Source organism: Phytophthora cinnamomi, assembly GCF_018691715.1.
Source record: "Phytophthora cinnamomi strain GKB4 chromosome Unknown Contig0, whole genome shotgun sequence".
Taxonomy (NCBI): domain Eukaryota; phylum Oomycota; class Peronosporomycetes; order Peronosporales; family Peronosporaceae; genus Phytophthora; species Phytophthora cinnamomi.
In genome coordinates, this window is record NW_027150933.1 from 599,414 (window position 1) to 616,382 (window position 16,969).

Below are 16,969 nucleotides of genomic sequence, written 5' to 3' on the forward strand. Positions count from 1 at the left end.
GCGTATCCTAATTTCGACCAATCGCAGCCGCGCAGATCTTGAAGCGGCGCGGATCTTAGGGCGCGCTTGACAATCATGATGAACATGATGGAGGCGACGGACTCCGACTCGGACGCCGAGTTCGCGGCGAAGGGGGCCAAGACGCCGCTCTGGTCCGGCACAGCGTACTCCAGCGCCATCAGCAAGTCCATGCGCGCGATGATGACGAGCAGCAGGCTGCGAGGCGGCAGGCAGGGGGCGGCAGCCGCTGGCAAAGATGCAGGTGCCGAACTCTTCGCTGACGCGGTGGCCAGGAAGGACAAGGAGAAGATGCTGGACGCACTGGCGAAGGACCCGAGCGTCCTGAGACGAAGCGATGAGGTGCGGACGCGTTGGCAGCGATGGGTGGCTGTAGCTGTGGGGCTTTGTTGTCTGATGTGCTCGTTGTGCAATGCAATGCAGAACGGCTGGTTGCCGCTGCATCATGTGTGTGCTTTGCGTCCGAACTATCGGTACGTCGACTTGATGACCATGATGGTCAATACGTACCCGGAGGCGGTCCGTTGCGCCGATAAGGTAGGTAGTGGTGAGGTGGTTTTTGGTATAGCACTGCAGTAGATTTACTACTTTTCTTGTTCGAGTGACCAGAATGGACGGACACCACTGCATACGTTGTGTGGAAACACGTGCGTAACGGTGCAGGCACTAGGTGTCTTTGCGGCGTCACTAGCAGAGCTGACGCTTGCGCGAGACAACGCTGGAAACCTGCCACTTCATCATCTCTGTCGCAACTCGTCGTGTGATGTTGGACTGATCAAGAAGTTGGGTTCGGATACGTCCGCTTACGCCGCGATCAATGACGTGTGTTTGATCGGACGCTTGATATAGTCGTGTGGTAGCGGATTGACGATGTTCGTTCTCCCTAATTGGCGGTTTCAGGAGGGACAAACCCCATTGCATTGCTTGGTGACGATCGGCTCCCAACTGAACAAGCCAGTACTTTACCACCTCCTCGAGAGCTTTCCCAACACAGCATTAATGCGAGATTTGGTACGAACGTCTTTATTTCTTGAAATCCTGAGAGTTGTATGGGATAGTATTAACGCCTTTGACACAAACTCATTAGATGGGTCGAACTATTCTTCACTGGATGTGTGAGCTCCATGACTTGGATCCAGCCGTCATCCAAACTGTGCTCGCTGCAGCTGTCGATTCTGCTTCCTTACCAGACAGTGTACGTATTCGCTTCTAAATTTACGTCTTATCAAATGTTCTCCCATGCTCACCTGCATCCACGTGCTGCAACCTTCAGAACGGGGACTTGCCCCTTCACACATTGTGTCAGAACGAAAAGCTTACGCGCGAATTACTTCGCTTGGTACTCCAAGCGTACCCAGCAGGCATTTATTCTCTTGCGAAGGTTTGCATTGTAATGCAGTAATTTGTACATGTACGCGACAAATAACGTGTGCTTTCGTCGATCGCAGGATAACTTGTCACCACTCCACTTCCTCTGTTCGAACGAAAATTGCAGTGCTGACATCCTGACAGATTTCTTCTCGGTTGACAGCGACAATTCTTCTTGTGCCAAAGCTGACAAGGTAAGGTTTCGAGTAACGACTTTATCCCATAACAATACCGTGCAGCTCGTGACGAGTTTGATTATACTAATCTCAATGCTCAGTTGGGAGCGACAGCTTTACACATACTCTGCATGAATGAATCCATTTCTACCGAGCTGTTACGCACGACTCTGCTAATGTGCTGCGAAGACTCCATAACTCAAGATGTGGTACGTGATGCACAAAATGCCGTTGGATGTTGTTTTTATCGGCATGTCATCTGCGCGCATTGAACCGATTTACGTGTAGCATGGCCGATCACCACTTCACTATTTGTGCATGAATCATTCGGTGTCGCCTGAGCTGCTGTGGCTCCTTTTCGATCGAGGTCACGACCTAGTTCGCCAAGTCGATAGGGTAGATACTGAGTGTTATGTATAGAGTCCTCAATTTGATACCCGACTAATTTACCGTGTATTGCCATTAGGACGAGAGAACACCACTACACTATCTCTGCAGCAATATCAAAGTAACACCACGCGTTTTAGAGATTCTCTTCGACAGTTGGCCTAGTGCAGCATTGGTTGTAGACCGGGTAAGCCTCCTAGGCTTTGATTGACAAATTTCATCTTGTGCAGCTCTGTCTCAATCTTACTGACCTTTGTATATTCCAACAGGACTTTAAGCTACCCGTCCAATACTTGGTGGACAACCCGTCATCTTCTCCTGAAACAACTACATTACTGATATGTGGACCAGCGTCGTATCGCCATCGATACGAGTTCTTGAGCGTGAACGGACAGTGTGCTTGTTTTACACAAGGATCTGAAGCGGTCTACGTCCAAACAAATGTCGCCATGGATTCCAATACTGCAACGAAAGTGCTCGTCAACTTCTATTCACCCCAGTCAGTCGTGAATCACGAACAAAGCCTGCTTCTTCGTCTGAAGACAACGGTATGTTTTAACTTCAATACTCTGAGCTGTTTTCGTATTGCTAACGGAGCCCCTTTTGCTATTGTGGTGGCGTAGGCCGAAATACGAAATGATAATGTGAACTACTCACTGATTGTTCACGAGATGTTTGAAAATGCGAAAAGGAGACTAACGTTGCGCAGCATTGAGATTGCACCAGAAGACCACAACGGGTAAGGTTACAGTACCGCACTCCACTCTTGCCAGCGTGTCACCGAAGAATCGATCGTTTTGTGCTAACACGTAGCGCCATTGTGGCTACGAGTAGCGACGCAACAATAACGTTGGACTACGCGCTGGTGATGGAAGCTCCCTTGTATACTTTGGAGAGTCTGAGAGCAGAACAAATATGTGACACGGAAGCAGCTCGCGCGATTACTACAGAAGTCGCCAACTGTTTGGTTTTCTGGCACTGCGATGCGCGCATGGTCCATGGGAATATCGTACGTTTGCTGAGGATGTCTTGGAAATGTGTATCGTGAATGCACAGTAAAATCGTGTTTATTTTCTGTTTCCAGACACTACAAAATGTGGGCCAGTTTGAAGACCGAGGGCTATGTCTATTCAATTTGAATACTAGCCGAGAACTTTATGAACAGCGTACGATTGGCTCCCATGCCATTGCGCTGAGCTCTTGTCCACCTGAGGCCGCAAAGGCTTTTATTGCTAAGGAGGAGTTTTTACCGACTCTGGCCTCTGATATGTGGCAGTTTGGATGTATTGTGTACGTACGCATTGGGATTGGTGCTAGTCAATATGAAACTAACCTTTTATGTGCGCAACTGGCATGCAGATATCAACTACTCAGCGGAAGCACTTTGCTCGAGCGATTGGCCCCTTGGAGTTCTTCCATCGGGCATGAGCAGGGATTGCATTTGATATGCTCTCTCACTGATGCTGTGCTTGAGACTCTCATTGCCGAAACCGAGCCAGAATTCCGTGTCCTACTCCAGCGAACTCTCATCGTGAATCCGAGTTATCGCTGGGGGATCGATCGCTTAATGGTTTGCTGTCGTTTTCGGATTAATTTTTAACCCAAGACTGACGCAGTGACTTATCTGGTGCTATGCTCAACAGCTTATTGAAGATGGATTAGCTTTGCCGTCATTCGTGACAAGCGAAGCTCCATCGCACGATTTTGTTGGCAAAACATTGCAGCAGAAGACTGAAGATGCACTGGCTGATGGAACAGAGCGGTCTCGATCCATCAAGCATGCACACGAGCAATTGGGTTTTATGAAAAAAGAGCAGTCATTGTTGCGCCATACGCTCCTGTCAACGAAGTCGCAGCTTCGGGACGTTGACCAGGTAATGCGTGTGTTATATAACAACTGAAGAAGCCACGTCGTTCACCACTTCCCCTCCTTGTAATTACCCAGGCACGGACCAATCTGCAACTGAAATTGGCGGAGCTCCAAACTCAGATGACGAGCGAGGTTCATCAAAAGCAAGAAGCACAACTAGAGGCTCAGCTGCTAGCGCGCAACCACCAGGCTATGACCCTCCAACTGCACACAACAGTGCAAATGCTACTCAACCTCGTTCCGCTCGCCCGCAAGGTAAGAGTTCAGTCACCTGAGAGGTATGAAGGAAACCGCAGTCTGATCTCGCGTATTCCTGTGCAACTGGCAGGTGTACGGTGCCGCTGCGGACGATTTCTTGTCGAGTGCACTAGCACAGTCGACTGGAAGCGCCCCACCCAATGCTTTCGCTGCAGATCCAGCCAGCCTTCGACGCAAGAGCGGCCCCGTGCAGCTCCTGAAGAGCCAGCTACAGCACTCGGTGCTGGCTCACGGATGCGTCCAAAAGTGGGCAAACAGTTCACCGTCCAGCGCATTGGCAGCGACGAGCTTGGCGTTATCGGACGAAAACTCTGGCAGCAATGTCACCACAGACGACACCTCTGATGACAATGAAGAGAAGGCCCGCAGCCAGGCCGAAGACTTTGATGTTGGTGGTGGTGCTGCAGCTGTGGCCTGAACACGAAGTTGAAGTGGATAAATTACCGTAATCGCAAAATTACTTTTTTCTGACTGTGGTAATTTTTCATTTTTGATTTTGAATCGGCGAATCGCAATGGCGCGCGCGACGGCAGGTTCGCGCGCCGTGGAGACGTTCCTGCGCAACTTCGAGGGCGAGAGGGCTCGCTACCAGGAGATCCTGGAGATCACGCTCTGCTACGGCGTGCAGTGCCTGGCGCGCACCTTCTCGCTCAAGGGCATCAGCTGCAGCGAGCTACGGACCATCACAGGTGCGTGAGGAGCTCCGTTGACCCTGCAGTTTATCCATTATGTGTCATACTAACCCTGGGCTGGTTATTACCGACTGCAGGCTACGACGCAGCCAAGAGCCGAGACTTCTACGTGCGCAACGCGTCCCAGCCCATTGGCAGAGAGGTGGGAGGGGTGCAGCGCTCGGTGGTGGGAGTGCGGGCCAAGCCGTCGCACTCGTGGAGAGACGGAGAAGTGGAGATGCCAGACTTCCCAGAGCCCTCTGCAGGGGCTCACAGTGACCTTTGCAATACCAATGAGAAGGCTGTTGCGGTCCCTGGAGCTGTGGCTGAGGCGCTGTATTCATTGCCTCCTGCGTTTGACGAGATTGATTTCTACTCGAAGTTACTGGGGAAGCCGCTGGTGGATCTGGCCTGGAAGGAGTTTACGGGCAGGGAGGGGTCGCAGATCACGACGAAGAAAGAGATGGAGGCCAAGTTCCTTCGCGTGGATCAGAGGAAGATACCTACTTCGATCCCACCGATGGAATTACCCATCGCGTCTTTTGTTGAATTTGTAGGAGCTTACGTGACGGAGTGCGTGCGTCAGTCACATCGTACGGCACGTGGAGCGGATGAAGACAATTGTGGTAGTAGTAGCGAGGAAGGCGCTGCCAATGGAGAGCTGGAGAGCGTCTACAGCCGCCGAAGAACAACGTCGGACTCGCTCAGATCTTCGTCAACGGGAAGGCGGGGACGCAGTGCTAGCACGCCACGTGCTGCCATGGGGAACACCAAGTCCATGCAGCCACCGCCTGCGTTAACGGAAAGAAAGCAACGCCCCTTGCATCCCCAACCGCAGCGACAGCCACGTACGGTCCCTCGATCACTTCAGCACGTGCAGTCCAAAATTCAGCCGGAGTTGGAAGCTCGGCGGCAGAAAATATTGCGCGTTAAGAAGACACAATCTCAAAGAATGGCAGAAACCTTAGCACGCGCTCGACTGGCGGAGTATGACGCGCGACGAGAATTGCAGGACGTGCGTGATCGGCGGCTTGGCCCCAAGAAGATGCCCATCAGTGAAATAACGAAAGGTATGCTGATGAAAATTGGGCCTAGTTCTTTCAGGACAGCAACAACAAACATATTTTTGACGTGTACTTTAGGTGCTGCAGCATTGGAAATCGTGGATGACTTTATGAAAAGCCCACTCATGGACAAGTTTGGTGGCGATGAGCCACTGGCGCCGGCTTCCAAGCAGCCGCGATTGTACGCTTGCCATCCTGTTCACTCTAGTGCAATATTTACTGGCAGTGGTTAACGTTATTCCTGGTATGCTTTTCTTTATTCAGTGGCTCTGTCGATAGGCGTTCAGACGACAAAGATACACTGAACGAGGAGTTGTATGGCACCACAGCTTTGGATCACTCTTTCCTCGGATGCAAATCTGCACCAGAACCACGACGGCAATCAAAGGAGCGACCGAAGCAACCGAAGCGCCGTACGATGTACAACAGAATACCAAAGTTTGTACCCGACTGACACGATTTTTGATATTACGCAGACTACAATGGTTGGCTAGGCGATTTTGGACCACTTCATACAAAAACCATTCGACCTGAGTGGGATGAGGGAGACGATGTTGCTGAACCCGATCTTCGTATGTATGGAGATGTACGAACAATTCTAAAGGAGAGACTAACAGTCATGCCTATGAAATGCAGAGGTCGGAGGGGCCAAGTTCGAGTGGAACTTTGAGCAGTAAGTGAGCATGCTCACTGCTTGCGAAGTGGTTCATAGAACTAATGTGTTTTTGCTTTTAATTAGTCTCCCTGAAGGACGTCACGAATCTGTTGAGCAAGCTGGCGAAAACGCTCGGACCCACTTTGAAGAAAATGATGGCAAGAACGATGGCTTCAATGACGATCTGAGCGATGCGCTGAGCATCAGCTCAGACCCTGTCTTTAGATGGCTTAAAGATGCCGTTTAATTTTCTAAGGTTAACAATGTCATCTACGTTAGTACCACCCGAAATGCCACTGCAACATTGAGAAGTGAGTAGATGAAGTAGTATATCATGAGCAGTTTGCCATACCACACAGGACAGCGATACTTGTGGTGCCGAAACACCAGTAACGATGATACGAGAGATACGAAGAGGAATCCTAGCGAAATCCAAGCATGCACATCAAGTGATAGGTCTTCACTGCGTCCGGAAACGAATGCATACGCCATCGGCAACCCCAATCCAAGCAGAATGTTGAACACTGGTCCACCGTAGCACCCAGCAATAGCCATTTGCGGAAACCCCGCTCGAGCCACCGACACATCCGTGATGAAATCACCGACGGAGTTTCCCCACGCGAGAACCGTCAGACCCAGCAAACTGTTGCTCGCGTGAGTGATATACCCCACGGCTACCAGCAGAGCCATCAGCTCGTTTGCCACAGCATAGATCCAGCATACGCAAGCTATAAAAGCCAGGGAAAGTAACAGGCTGGAAGTTTTTAGAGATCGTGGTGCGTGCGATCGGTGGGTAAAGAACGAAAGAATGCCGCTCACACAGCAGCCGACGAGCGTGAGAGCTTGCCACAGCGGTAGTTGGTACGACAGTCTACCGCCGCAAACATCCACACTAGCGTAGCCACTCGTGAGTGCAACCAATATCGGGACAGTTATTGGCGACAGGCACGCCTTGGGGCGCGACCACGATTCATCATCAAACAGCGGCACCGTAATATCTCGGATGAACACAAGCGTTGCTTGTGGAATACAAATAACCTTTATCAATATCGGCTCGTCGCTTGAGAATACTCGGATGACACGCCTCTTGAGTCGCCACCTCCAACGAAGGTGCTGCTGCCATTCAGGAATCCCTGCCTCATCGTCGTTGATATCCCGCTCACCATCGGCAATTAACGGAGAAGACAAAGAATCTTCCTCTTCAACATCGAAATGATCGTCGAACACGCGACTTGAGAACCTTGGGCCAGCCAATTCACGTGGTGACGACATCTCGAACTCCTTGGGCTCCACTGGCTTACCAGCATCGGTTTCACGTGATTCATCGTTCATTTTCTCGCTATCTACCCCAGCCTCCGATCTGGTAATAAACGCGTATTCGTGTCCCCGCAGATCTGTCTGCCTCATTCGTGTAGCATTTTTGCCTCTTGGTGATAGGACGTGCCAAAAAGCCGAGATCATCAGCGACGTCTTACCCGCCAGCTTTGCATCATAAATTTCGTTTTCAGCTGCTCTGTACCTCGCCACACACGCCGGGAACACCACGCTGCCCACGTAGATTCCGTACATCAACAGGAACATCAGAGCAGCCACCGCCGTGTCCCCTACATCTCGTCCACTGCTGCTCATAGCCAGCAGCAGAAACAGCAGCAACGAGCCGATCAGCGCTCCAACATCCCGCACGAAGGCCCAACGCTGCACCTTGACAGCGCTAGCCACGGCAACACCGCCTACCACCACGGTGGAGACGAACATGGCCCCTCCCAGTAGTTCGTTGACACCGGTTTCCCCCACCCCGGAGCTGTAGGCGGCGATAGCTGAGAAGACGTCGGGAGCTCCGTTGCCGAAGGCCAGGAAGGTGATGCCCGCCACGTCGTGAGGAACCCGCAGACGGTCACTGAGACTCGCCAGCGTAGGGGAAAAGTACCCATCGGCCGTGGTGCCCACTGGATACAAGAAGAGGAACGCGTAGGGTAGCGTTAGTGGGAGACTCGTTTTACCAAGAGAGCGATAGTTGTAGAGGCGCACGGAAGTAGAAGAGCGCGGCGAGCCACAGGAAGAGCAGAGAGAACGAGAGCAGCGGGAGATCCGAGAGCGAGCAGTAGTGCAAGTGGACATAGTCGAACCCTAGAGGACCCAGCGTCATGTTCGCCACGAACGGGTAGGCGTCGCACGCCGCTGGCAGCGGCGCCACGAGGCCCATGTTCTCGTATCAGGCAGATTGAAGCTCGTATTTTGACGAATCATAGGCTCCGTAGATATTTTCAGTACTAGTACGTTTTGATTGGGTAAATTGAGAGACCTTCGGAGCGGTTGAAGCCAGTAACTTGCAGATCTCGATGTAAAGCAGCTTAGTGTACTTGGTGCTCGATAGAAGCTGGCAGCACAGGCTCGGTGATGACTTCCATTTAAATGAGGAGTTTGTTCACTCTGAAGGTCTGGTTGGAAGCAGCACCTCTGCCACGCATTTAAAGCCTGGCTAGGCGGTCTAAGTGCTTCCACCAGCATTTACCTCGAAAAAGGTGACTCGTGTTGGCGGCAAGAAGCATGTGATTGATCATATTATGAACTATCATTTCTGATGTAAAACAATACGTACACGTGAATTCATACAGGTTGTCAGCTATCAGCGATTCCTACATCCGCCAAAGATATGGACGAAAATAGTGACTGCCGGCACGATGCCAAGCCACTTGGTTTTTGCGTTGGAATAGGAGCCAATAGGAGTGTTCAGGTCGCCATTCCAGCTTACGTTTTTACCAATCAGAATGGATTGGTCTAGAGTTATAGTCCACCGACCGGTGACCGTCGCATTATGTCTCCAGCGATAGCCAGACATTATGCGTCGATACATCCAAACGACACCCCCAGCACAAATAATGATCCTCCGAGACCTCGCTCCAGAAAATACGCAGCGAGCACAAGCGATGCAATCAGCGTTTTCAAGAGCTTTCTTACTATAGAGAATGTAACAATGGAGTTCGTGCGTACGGTTCTTCAGGCTGATAACGACTAGCCGATCGCCGCCGCTTCGCGGCGGTGTGTGTGTGGTTAGTCGCAGCCGGTTACACTCGCTGTTCCAGCTCGCTTCACTATTTGCCATAGCCCCCCTCTGCTTCGCTCCGGTGGCTGTACCGTTCGTCCCATCCCGTTACGCTCGCTGTACCAACTCGCTCCACTACTTGACCTACCGTTCGTCCTAACCCGTTACGCTCGCTGTTCCAGCTCGCTCCACTACTGAACATACCGCTCGTCTCAACCCGTTCCGCTCGCTGTTCCAGCTCGCTTCACTACTTGGCCTACTGTTCGTCCCAACCCGTTACGCTCGCTGTGCCAGCTCGCTCCACTACTACGCGATCGCGCACGGTGCGTGAAGGTCCAGCGTGCTCGAAGGTCCTGCGGGCTTGAAGGTCCAATGTCCGGCGTGCTTGAAGGTCCAGAGTTCTTGAAGGTTCGGCAGGTCGTGCTGGAAGGTCGGATGGCCTTGAAGGTCGAGGGAAGGTGCTTGAAGGTCCTGTCTGACGTGCTTGGAGGTATAGTATGAAGAGATGCTTGAAGGTCCTGGAGGGAGTACTTAACGGGCCGGGTTTACCCCTGGCCAGCGCACGTCTTGTATTTCGCGCGCTGTATCGCGAAATGTGTGTGGCACTCCGAATAGAAATATATTCTAACAGAGAGGGCTTTGGCCAATCACAGAGCCGTAACAATATGTTATTATATAGCTCAGGCCCAGAAGGTTGTCCTCTATTAACTTTAGGGGGCTATAACGCGCATGTACTGGTTGCTATACTGTACACCGAGCGCACCGTCGTCGCTGTGCAGCGCTTGCGTCCTGTGGGGCTCGCTGCAGCGCCCGACGTCCGAGCGCTTCCTCGCTCCGCGGCGCGCGAAAATCAAAAAGGAAATGTGAAAGTTGAGGCAAACCAGCCGGCCAATCACAGCACTAATAGAAATCACGCAGAAAATAAGCCAGTCCGGAAGATGGTGAGATGCCATAGGGCAGGTTACTAATGCGCTAATGCAGGGCGGTAGGACGATGCGCTACGGCAGGCTGATGCCCCAAGGGCGGAATACGACGGACTTACAGACAGACACACCGGATACTCGGTTAGTTGTAGTAGACTAGCCGAGCGCCGCCGCTTCGCGGCGGTGGGTGTGGGTTTGGCCACAGTTGTGTGGACCGCCCGCCTCCGCTTCGCTCCGGCGGGCTGGTTGGTTCGCTTAAGCACCACTTTGTCGTTGGGGTATGGGTATGCCCGCCTCCGCTTCGCTCCGGCGGGCGATGATTTCGTCAAAGGAATGCATTGCTAAAGTGAAACGCACTTCCAAAAAGACATGTATTTATGTAATTATGAAGTGTGTACTGCTGAATGCCTACTCCGCCTAAGCATCTTCGAATATCTGCCTGTACACAATGTTGTCAGTGTATGCACCGTCGTCTTCCTCCAGCTCCGGATACTCGATCAAAGCCTTGAACTTGGACCTGGATGTAACTCTCGACAGCGCCACATAGAGCTGTCCGTGGGAGAAGCAGGGTGTCGCCAGATACAAACCTAGGTTCTGGACGGTTTGGCCTTGGGCTTTGTTGATGGTCATGGCGAACGCTGGTACAACTGGAAACTGCTTGCGTCGCAAGCGGAAGGGGAACTCGCGCGCGTCCCCATCGCTGACGAAGACGATCCTTGGAATTAGAACGTTTTGGCCTAGGCGCTCGCCAGTCATGATGGTAGCATGAATAACGTGAGGCTTGAGCTGGACAACCCGTAGTCGTGTTCCGTTGCAGAGGCCCAAGTCGGGGTTCAGGTTTCTCATCATCATAATTGGGGCGCCTTCCTTCAATGTAAGCTTGTGTGGAGGAATACCGTTGATAGTCACCGAATGCAACACCTCCGGCTCGAAGAAGTTTCCTTCGTTGTCGTCATCCACTGAATCCACCGATAGATACTCGCGGGCCTCCCCGGAGAGTCGTTCAGAGACAGCTTGGTTGATGCGGTGCACCACGGCGTTGGTAGTCGTCAAGATGGTCCTGTTGGCGAAGTACTCGTCCGTAGCAACCTCGGGATCGTTGATGTCGGCGTACATCTTATCAATAATGTTCTTCAAACCCCGTGGAACAGCTACAGGTGTGATTTCTTCGTCTTCAATGTCGTCTCCTTCTTCGTAGATGTTGTCGATCAGCATATCGCGCGGAATCTTCACAAAGTCCCTGCCCAGGGACCTGTTGACCTCGTGTCTACCCTCTCCCACTTGTAGGAGAAACTCCGAGAAAGCCGCGAGCTCTGCGGCGGTGCTTTCGTTACTTGCCGATTGTACACGCATGTTTTCCGTGAGATGCAGCTGCTTGAAGTGTCGCCATAGCGTAGATGACTTCAGACACGCGTCGATGGTCTCCGCTGGTGTGCCGCGTACTACCACCGGCAAAATCTGTCGGAAGTCACCCGAAAGTACAAATACTTTTCCTCCACAAGGCTCCTGGTCGTTACCCATGATGTCACGCAAAGACCTGTCGACCGCTTCGAAGGCGTGCCTGTGAGTCATCGGAGCTTCGTCCCAGATAACCAAACTGGCCCGCTCGATCAACATCTTGAGGCGCGATTGTTTATAAATCGCACACGTCGACTTGTCGTTCAGCTTGAGAGGTATCTTGAACGTTGAATGCGCTGTGCGCCCACCCATGAGCAACAGCGAAGCAATTCCACTCGAAGCCACAGCAATCGCGATCTTCCCGGACAGTCGCACCTTCGCCAGGATATGCCGCAGCAGAGTTGACTTTCCTGTACCTCCCGGGCCGTCAATAAAGAAGAGCTTGTTGCCTTGAACTGGCGCTTCGGCCGCCTGGATGATTTCGTCGTAAATAGCTCGTTGGCCGTCGTTCAGCTGGCTTTCTTGGTCCACAATGGCTTGAAGGGTAGAGTGCTGGTACCCATCCAGTTCGCGTCGAATGAGGTTGTTCCGTAGCAGCGAATCCAGCACCAGCCGCGGGTAGTCATCCAGCTGAGGGAGGTCAAAGTCCGCCACTACGTAGCCATTGATTTGGAGCAAGTCGTTAAGGTCCTTGAGTGTGTGGAACCTGATCATGTCTTCCTTCTCCTGTCCTTCCAAGCCCCGGTATGTGTGCGCGAAGTCTTCAGAAAGAACCTCGTAGAATCGATTCCACAGTAAGCGAACCTCTGAAACTTGAGAATAAACAATGATAGTCGCGAAGAGCTGGCGGAGTTGGTACGGCATCTTGAAGGCTGCGGCTTCTTCCATACACGCAATCCATTCTGCGTCGTCTTCAAGGTAGCCCAGTTTAAGTGCGGCCTGGCGGTACGACGCATACGTAACACCATCCACTGTCCGAAGCTTGGCAAAGGACTGAGGTCCCTTGCGGTGACACAGCAGTACACGCATGTAGAGCCTCTCCATGTCCCGAGGGGTCACATGAACCATCCGCCCAAGCGCCGCTTGGTATTGTTTGCGACGAACCCATTTCTTTGCCTTGTCATCCCATCGGAATAGCTTCGGAATGTCTTGGTACACCATGGTCTTTGCAACTTGGTTCTCCGGGGCCTCACTCGCGCACAGTTCGAAGAAGCGGGTCAACATCGAGTGGTGACCACGCGTGAGAACTCGATCCGGGTTGTCGCTCGAACGGAAGGTCACAAATTGCTCGTTCTCCAGGTGGATCGTCAGCTGTACGATGGAGTGCGTCTTGCCTTGAACGGAGAAGTCGAGAAGCCGCATACATGCCTCTATCGGAGATATATACCTTGCGTTCAGGTACCGAAGAATCTCGTTGGGATCCTTCCTTGCACCGTTCGACTCCCCGCCAACCGTTTCCACAGTTATTACAGCCTTGTCGGACCCCTTGTAGACGTACTTGTACAGGTATTTGACCGCCGTGAGGGCCGTACAAACCTCCACGTTGATATGGCAGTTGTACTTCTGCGAAAGGTAGGGATTGTACGGGACCACCCATTGGTTAATGGTGGCGTTGTAGTACTCCCTTCCCTTGAACTTGAGTACTCCCGGTGGCCGGCGGCGACGTCTGCAGACAGGAAACCCGTTCACGTTTCCTTGGGTAACCTCTACCAACGGCTTCGGGTATCCCTTCGTGCACTTTCCGTCCTTCATGCAGGGGCTGGAGGGGTTCGCCGCGCCACATGGACCATGCATCATGCAAGTGAGGATGGTCTCGTACAGCTGGGGGTTGATCTCGGCGTCGGGAAGCTCCGAAGAGCACAACTTGTCGATGATTTGTCTTGCTCGCGGCTTGTCTTCGTCTGCGAGAATGATAAGAATGTGTGCGTGTGGGAGGCCCCGCTTCTGGAACTCCACTACATAGATCCGCGCGAGCACACGTCCCAGTACGCCTTCATCCAAGTCTTTCAGCATCGCCGCGAGTTTCTGCTGCCAAACGCGGGCTACGATGTCCGGGCGGTCTTGAGCGCTTTGGTTTGGCTCCGGTATCTTCTCCTGGATCTCCTCCCACGTAGGATTGCACGTCATAGTGACGAAGACGTCCGGTTTCCCGTACTCCCGCACGATAGCCATGGAATCTTGGTAAGACTTGTACATGGCCCGCGGACTCCCCGAATGCGTAGCTGGTAGAACGATGCGCTTGCCGATTTGGTCCAGGAAGTGTCCCGAGCGGCGTTGCGGTTCATCGGGGTGCTGTAACGCCCCCGTTTCGCGGTTGTATTCCGTCAGTAGAGCTTCTCCCTCGCGCAGAACCGCCGTGTTTTCACTTAGAAGCGCGTCTTGAACCCCGCTGTACTCATCGGCCCGTAGTTCAGCTTGATGAGATGCTACCCAACGCAGTTGCTCTTGCTCGCACTTGGCTCGTTGATCTACGCAGTACTGCTGAAATAATCGTCCACCTTGGTGTAGTACCGACTCGTCACCGACTTTCTGGAATAACCGGTAGGCTACATGCTCGCGGAGGGACATTTCACGCTTCTTTCTGCGTATCACGTTGTTCGCATACACGTCTGTGTAGGTCCAACCCAGTTCTCCATGCGGAAGAAGTAGTGGGTACTGCAACGGGTCGTACACAGAGTGTGTCTCGAAAAGGCGCAACAGAGAGTGATCTTTTGCACACAGAAGGATGTCGCGCGGGCTGTCCAAGTTGCCATCCTCGATAAGAGTCGCCCCAACTTCCGAGACCGTTGGTAGGTTGTGGGTTCGCGGGTTCGACCTCTTTTCATGTAGCCGGAACAGCATATCAACCACCTCCTTTCCCGCCGCCTGGTCGGCGCGCAGATTCTCCGCGAAGTTGAGAAATTGTTGCGCGAACGGATTGCACTCCTCCATCATTTGCTCGATTTCCAGCAGCGTTCCAGAATCGAGGTCAGCGAAGATACCTCGGCGTCGCTCCGCTCGCTGTTGCATGTCTGGATCGACGATGTAGATCTGGGCAAACTTGGGGGGCATCGGCTCGTTTGTGAACGTATCGATACGCGGAAGAAGAGATCCCAGGTAGTGCCCCATGGCTCCTTGAATACGACACGTGTATACGCCACGTTGTCCAGCAACGCTCTCGTCTTGGTTCACGTCCCTGAAGTTGGACCGGTTGCGGCAGGAAGCCCCAATCGACGTGAAGGCAAACACTTGATTGTAGGCTCGGATGCGGCGCCGAAACTCGGCGTCCGTGTACAACTGGTGCAATCGCGGTGGCGCAGCAGGTAGTGGTGGTAGTTGCACCGCTCCCTCTAAACAGCAGCCTTTCTTGGACACTGCAGGCCATTTCCATGCGTTGCAATGAGGACAAACCGTAGTCGGAGGCAGTCTGTGGCGCCCATTGACGATGTTGTCGCCGCTAAGCATGGAGACTCTGAAATCCTCCTGGTTCGCGAGTGCATGACCTCTGCGAAGCGTGCTGCGCCGTATACGCTCTTGTTGCCGCCGTTCCTCTCTCTCATCTTCGTCTTGAGCGTCGCGAACCGTGGCTTGATGCTCCCGACGGGCGACCCGCTCCGCTTCGACCACTTCCTGACTTAGCGCAGCTCGACGTTCTTCTTGGCGAACACGTTCACGTTCCTGCCGTTCCTCGCGTTCATCAGGAGCTTCTTGCTGACGGCGTTGTGCATGTTGAATACGGTTGGTCTCCTGCACGATCTCTCGTTGTTGCTCGGTTTGATTAGCTCTTCTATCGGCCTGTAGTAAACGATTTTGTTCGCGTGCTGTGCTCCGTTCAGCTTCGGGGACTGACGCTCGACGTGCCTGTTGGCGTTCTGCATCTCTGCGTCGTTGACGCTCGCGCTGGGATCCCGTCATGTTAGCCCTTCTAATTCGAGCTCTCTCTCTGTTGCGAGCTCGAGTGCGTTCCTTTTGAGAAGCCGACATTGCTGCGCGCCTCCTACGTGCTGCCTCCGCCGGGGTCGGGCCACGAACTTGCTCCGTTGTGCTGGTATCCGCCGCTACGACTGTTGAAGCAACAGATACCGCCGCCGGGACCGAAGGCTGTTCTCTGCGGGCTGGTGGAGGCTCAACAGACGTATTCCCGGCCGCAACGTAACTCTCGCCCGCCGTGACAGTAGTGGCTGTGACTGTCACGTTAAGCGCTTGAAATTCCTTGTTTAAGTTGTATCGTTTAGACCTTCGACGCGCTTGGCGGCGTTTTTTAGTGGCAGGCTCCTCTGGGGCAGCAGGAGTTGCGTTGATACGCTCATTGTCCCGCATGGCCTGCTCGATCTCCTCGCGCGTCCTTTTCCTTTTGACTCGACCCATTGTTGCCTACGCACACGCAACAGAGTCACATGACGCGTTAGACATAAAGTCTAAGAACACCGTCGCCATTTCCTGGGTCCTATACACGCGCCCCGCCGCGGACACAGAAGCGCAAATAGGTGTGTCCACCTAGAGCGCCGGTCCCATACACGACCACTGGCCCGGAGATGAGGCAGGTCACCCGGCTTCGCCGAGATCTGCCCCATTTACCCCGGATTGGTATGAGATTTCCCACGCCGCTGGCGGGCGGACGTGGGCACCTCAGGGTCGCGGCTCCCAAGAGCGGTCGCTGCGGCAAGGGCACGCGAATTCCTACGTCGGCGGCGGGTGCCAGCTACAGTCTTTCTTATCATCTTAAAATGGGTATTGCTACCCACTTTAGAGAAAGTAACGGTCAGTATAGTGGAGAGCTGCAGTACCCAAATGCCATTCTCCAAGGTAATTAAACCCGGGATGCAAGCAAGTGAGCAATGTTGCAGATTCGGGACGGCCTGCCTGGCATCTGTGCGCCAACGGGGGAGTCTCGACTACATGGCCGTGTCGTGGAACCCACTACAACTCCCCCGTGGCCCCACCGGAGTAGGCACCAGGCCGCCCTTAATCCCACACTATAATACCTCGACTGCCCTGAAGGTACCAGTTATCCCAACAGGCGGAACTCCCGAAACCGACACTTCTATTACAGTTAGGAAACTATGTAGCTAAGCGTACCTCAGTCCCTGTGCGGCGCTCGCGTCCTGTGGGGCTTGCTGTAGCGCCCGACGTTCGAGCGCTTCCTCGCTCCGCCGCGC

At 53.2% G+C, this 16,969-nt stretch overlaps 4 protein-coding genes across 4 annotated transcripts; 3 read left to right on the plus strand and 1 right to left on the minus strand.

The window, feature by feature from the left end:
• Window positions 1–75: 75 nt before the first annotated feature.
• IUM83_01826 (serine/threonine protein kinase) lies at window positions 76–4,495 on the plus strand (the record flags this gene model as incomplete). The annotated part of the gene is made up of 18 exons (XM_067925708.1): window positions 76–360; window positions 442–555; window positions 628–840; window positions 919–1,029; window positions 1,106–1,213; window positions 1,292–1,399; window positions 1,467–1,580; window positions 1,664–1,771; window positions 1,851–1,958; window positions 2,029–2,136; window positions 2,219–2,497; window positions 2,573–2,688; window positions 2,784–2,958; window positions 3,034–3,239; window positions 3,309–3,519; window positions 3,593–3,823; window positions 3,895–4,074; window positions 4,148–4,495. The coding sequence occupies 18 exons, from the start codon at window positions 76–78 to the stop codon at window positions 4,493–4,495; spliced, it is 3,123 nt and encodes a 1,040-aa protein (XP_067800752.1).
• Window positions 4,496–4,591: 96 nt separating this feature from the next.
• On the plus strand, window positions 4,592–5,548 carry IUM83_01827 (uncharacterized protein; the record flags this gene model as incomplete). Its single annotated transcript, XM_067925709.1, has 3 exons — window positions 4,592–4,766; window positions 4,847–5,392; window positions 5,475–5,548. The coding sequence occupies 3 exons, from the start codon at window positions 4,592–4,594 to the stop codon at window positions 5,546–5,548; spliced, it is 795 nt and encodes a 264-aa protein (XP_067800751.1).
• Window positions 5,549–5,700: 152 nt separating this feature from the next.
• Window positions 5,701–6,714, plus strand: IUM83_01828 (uncharacterized protein; the record flags this gene model as incomplete). Its single annotated transcript, XM_067925710.1, has 6 exons — window positions 5,701–5,818; window positions 5,891–5,993; window positions 6,077–6,225; window positions 6,289–6,384; window positions 6,449–6,485; window positions 6,552–6,714. The coding sequence occupies 6 exons, from the start codon at window positions 5,701–5,703 to the stop codon at window positions 6,712–6,714; spliced, it is 666 nt and encodes a 221-aa protein (XP_067800748.1).
• Window positions 6,715–7,282: 568 nt separating this feature from the next.
• IUM83_01829 (Ca2 :Cation Antiporter (CaCA) Family) lies at window positions 7,283–8,670 on the minus strand (the record flags this gene model as incomplete). The annotated part of the gene is made up of 4 exons (XM_067925711.1): window positions 7,283–7,338; window positions 7,631–7,893; window positions 7,987–8,413; window positions 8,496–8,670. The coding sequence occupies 4 exons, from the start codon at window positions 8,668–8,670 to the stop codon at window positions 7,283–7,285; spliced, it is 921 nt and encodes a 306-aa protein (XP_067800747.1).
• Window positions 8,671–16,969: the final 8,299 nt, after the last annotated feature.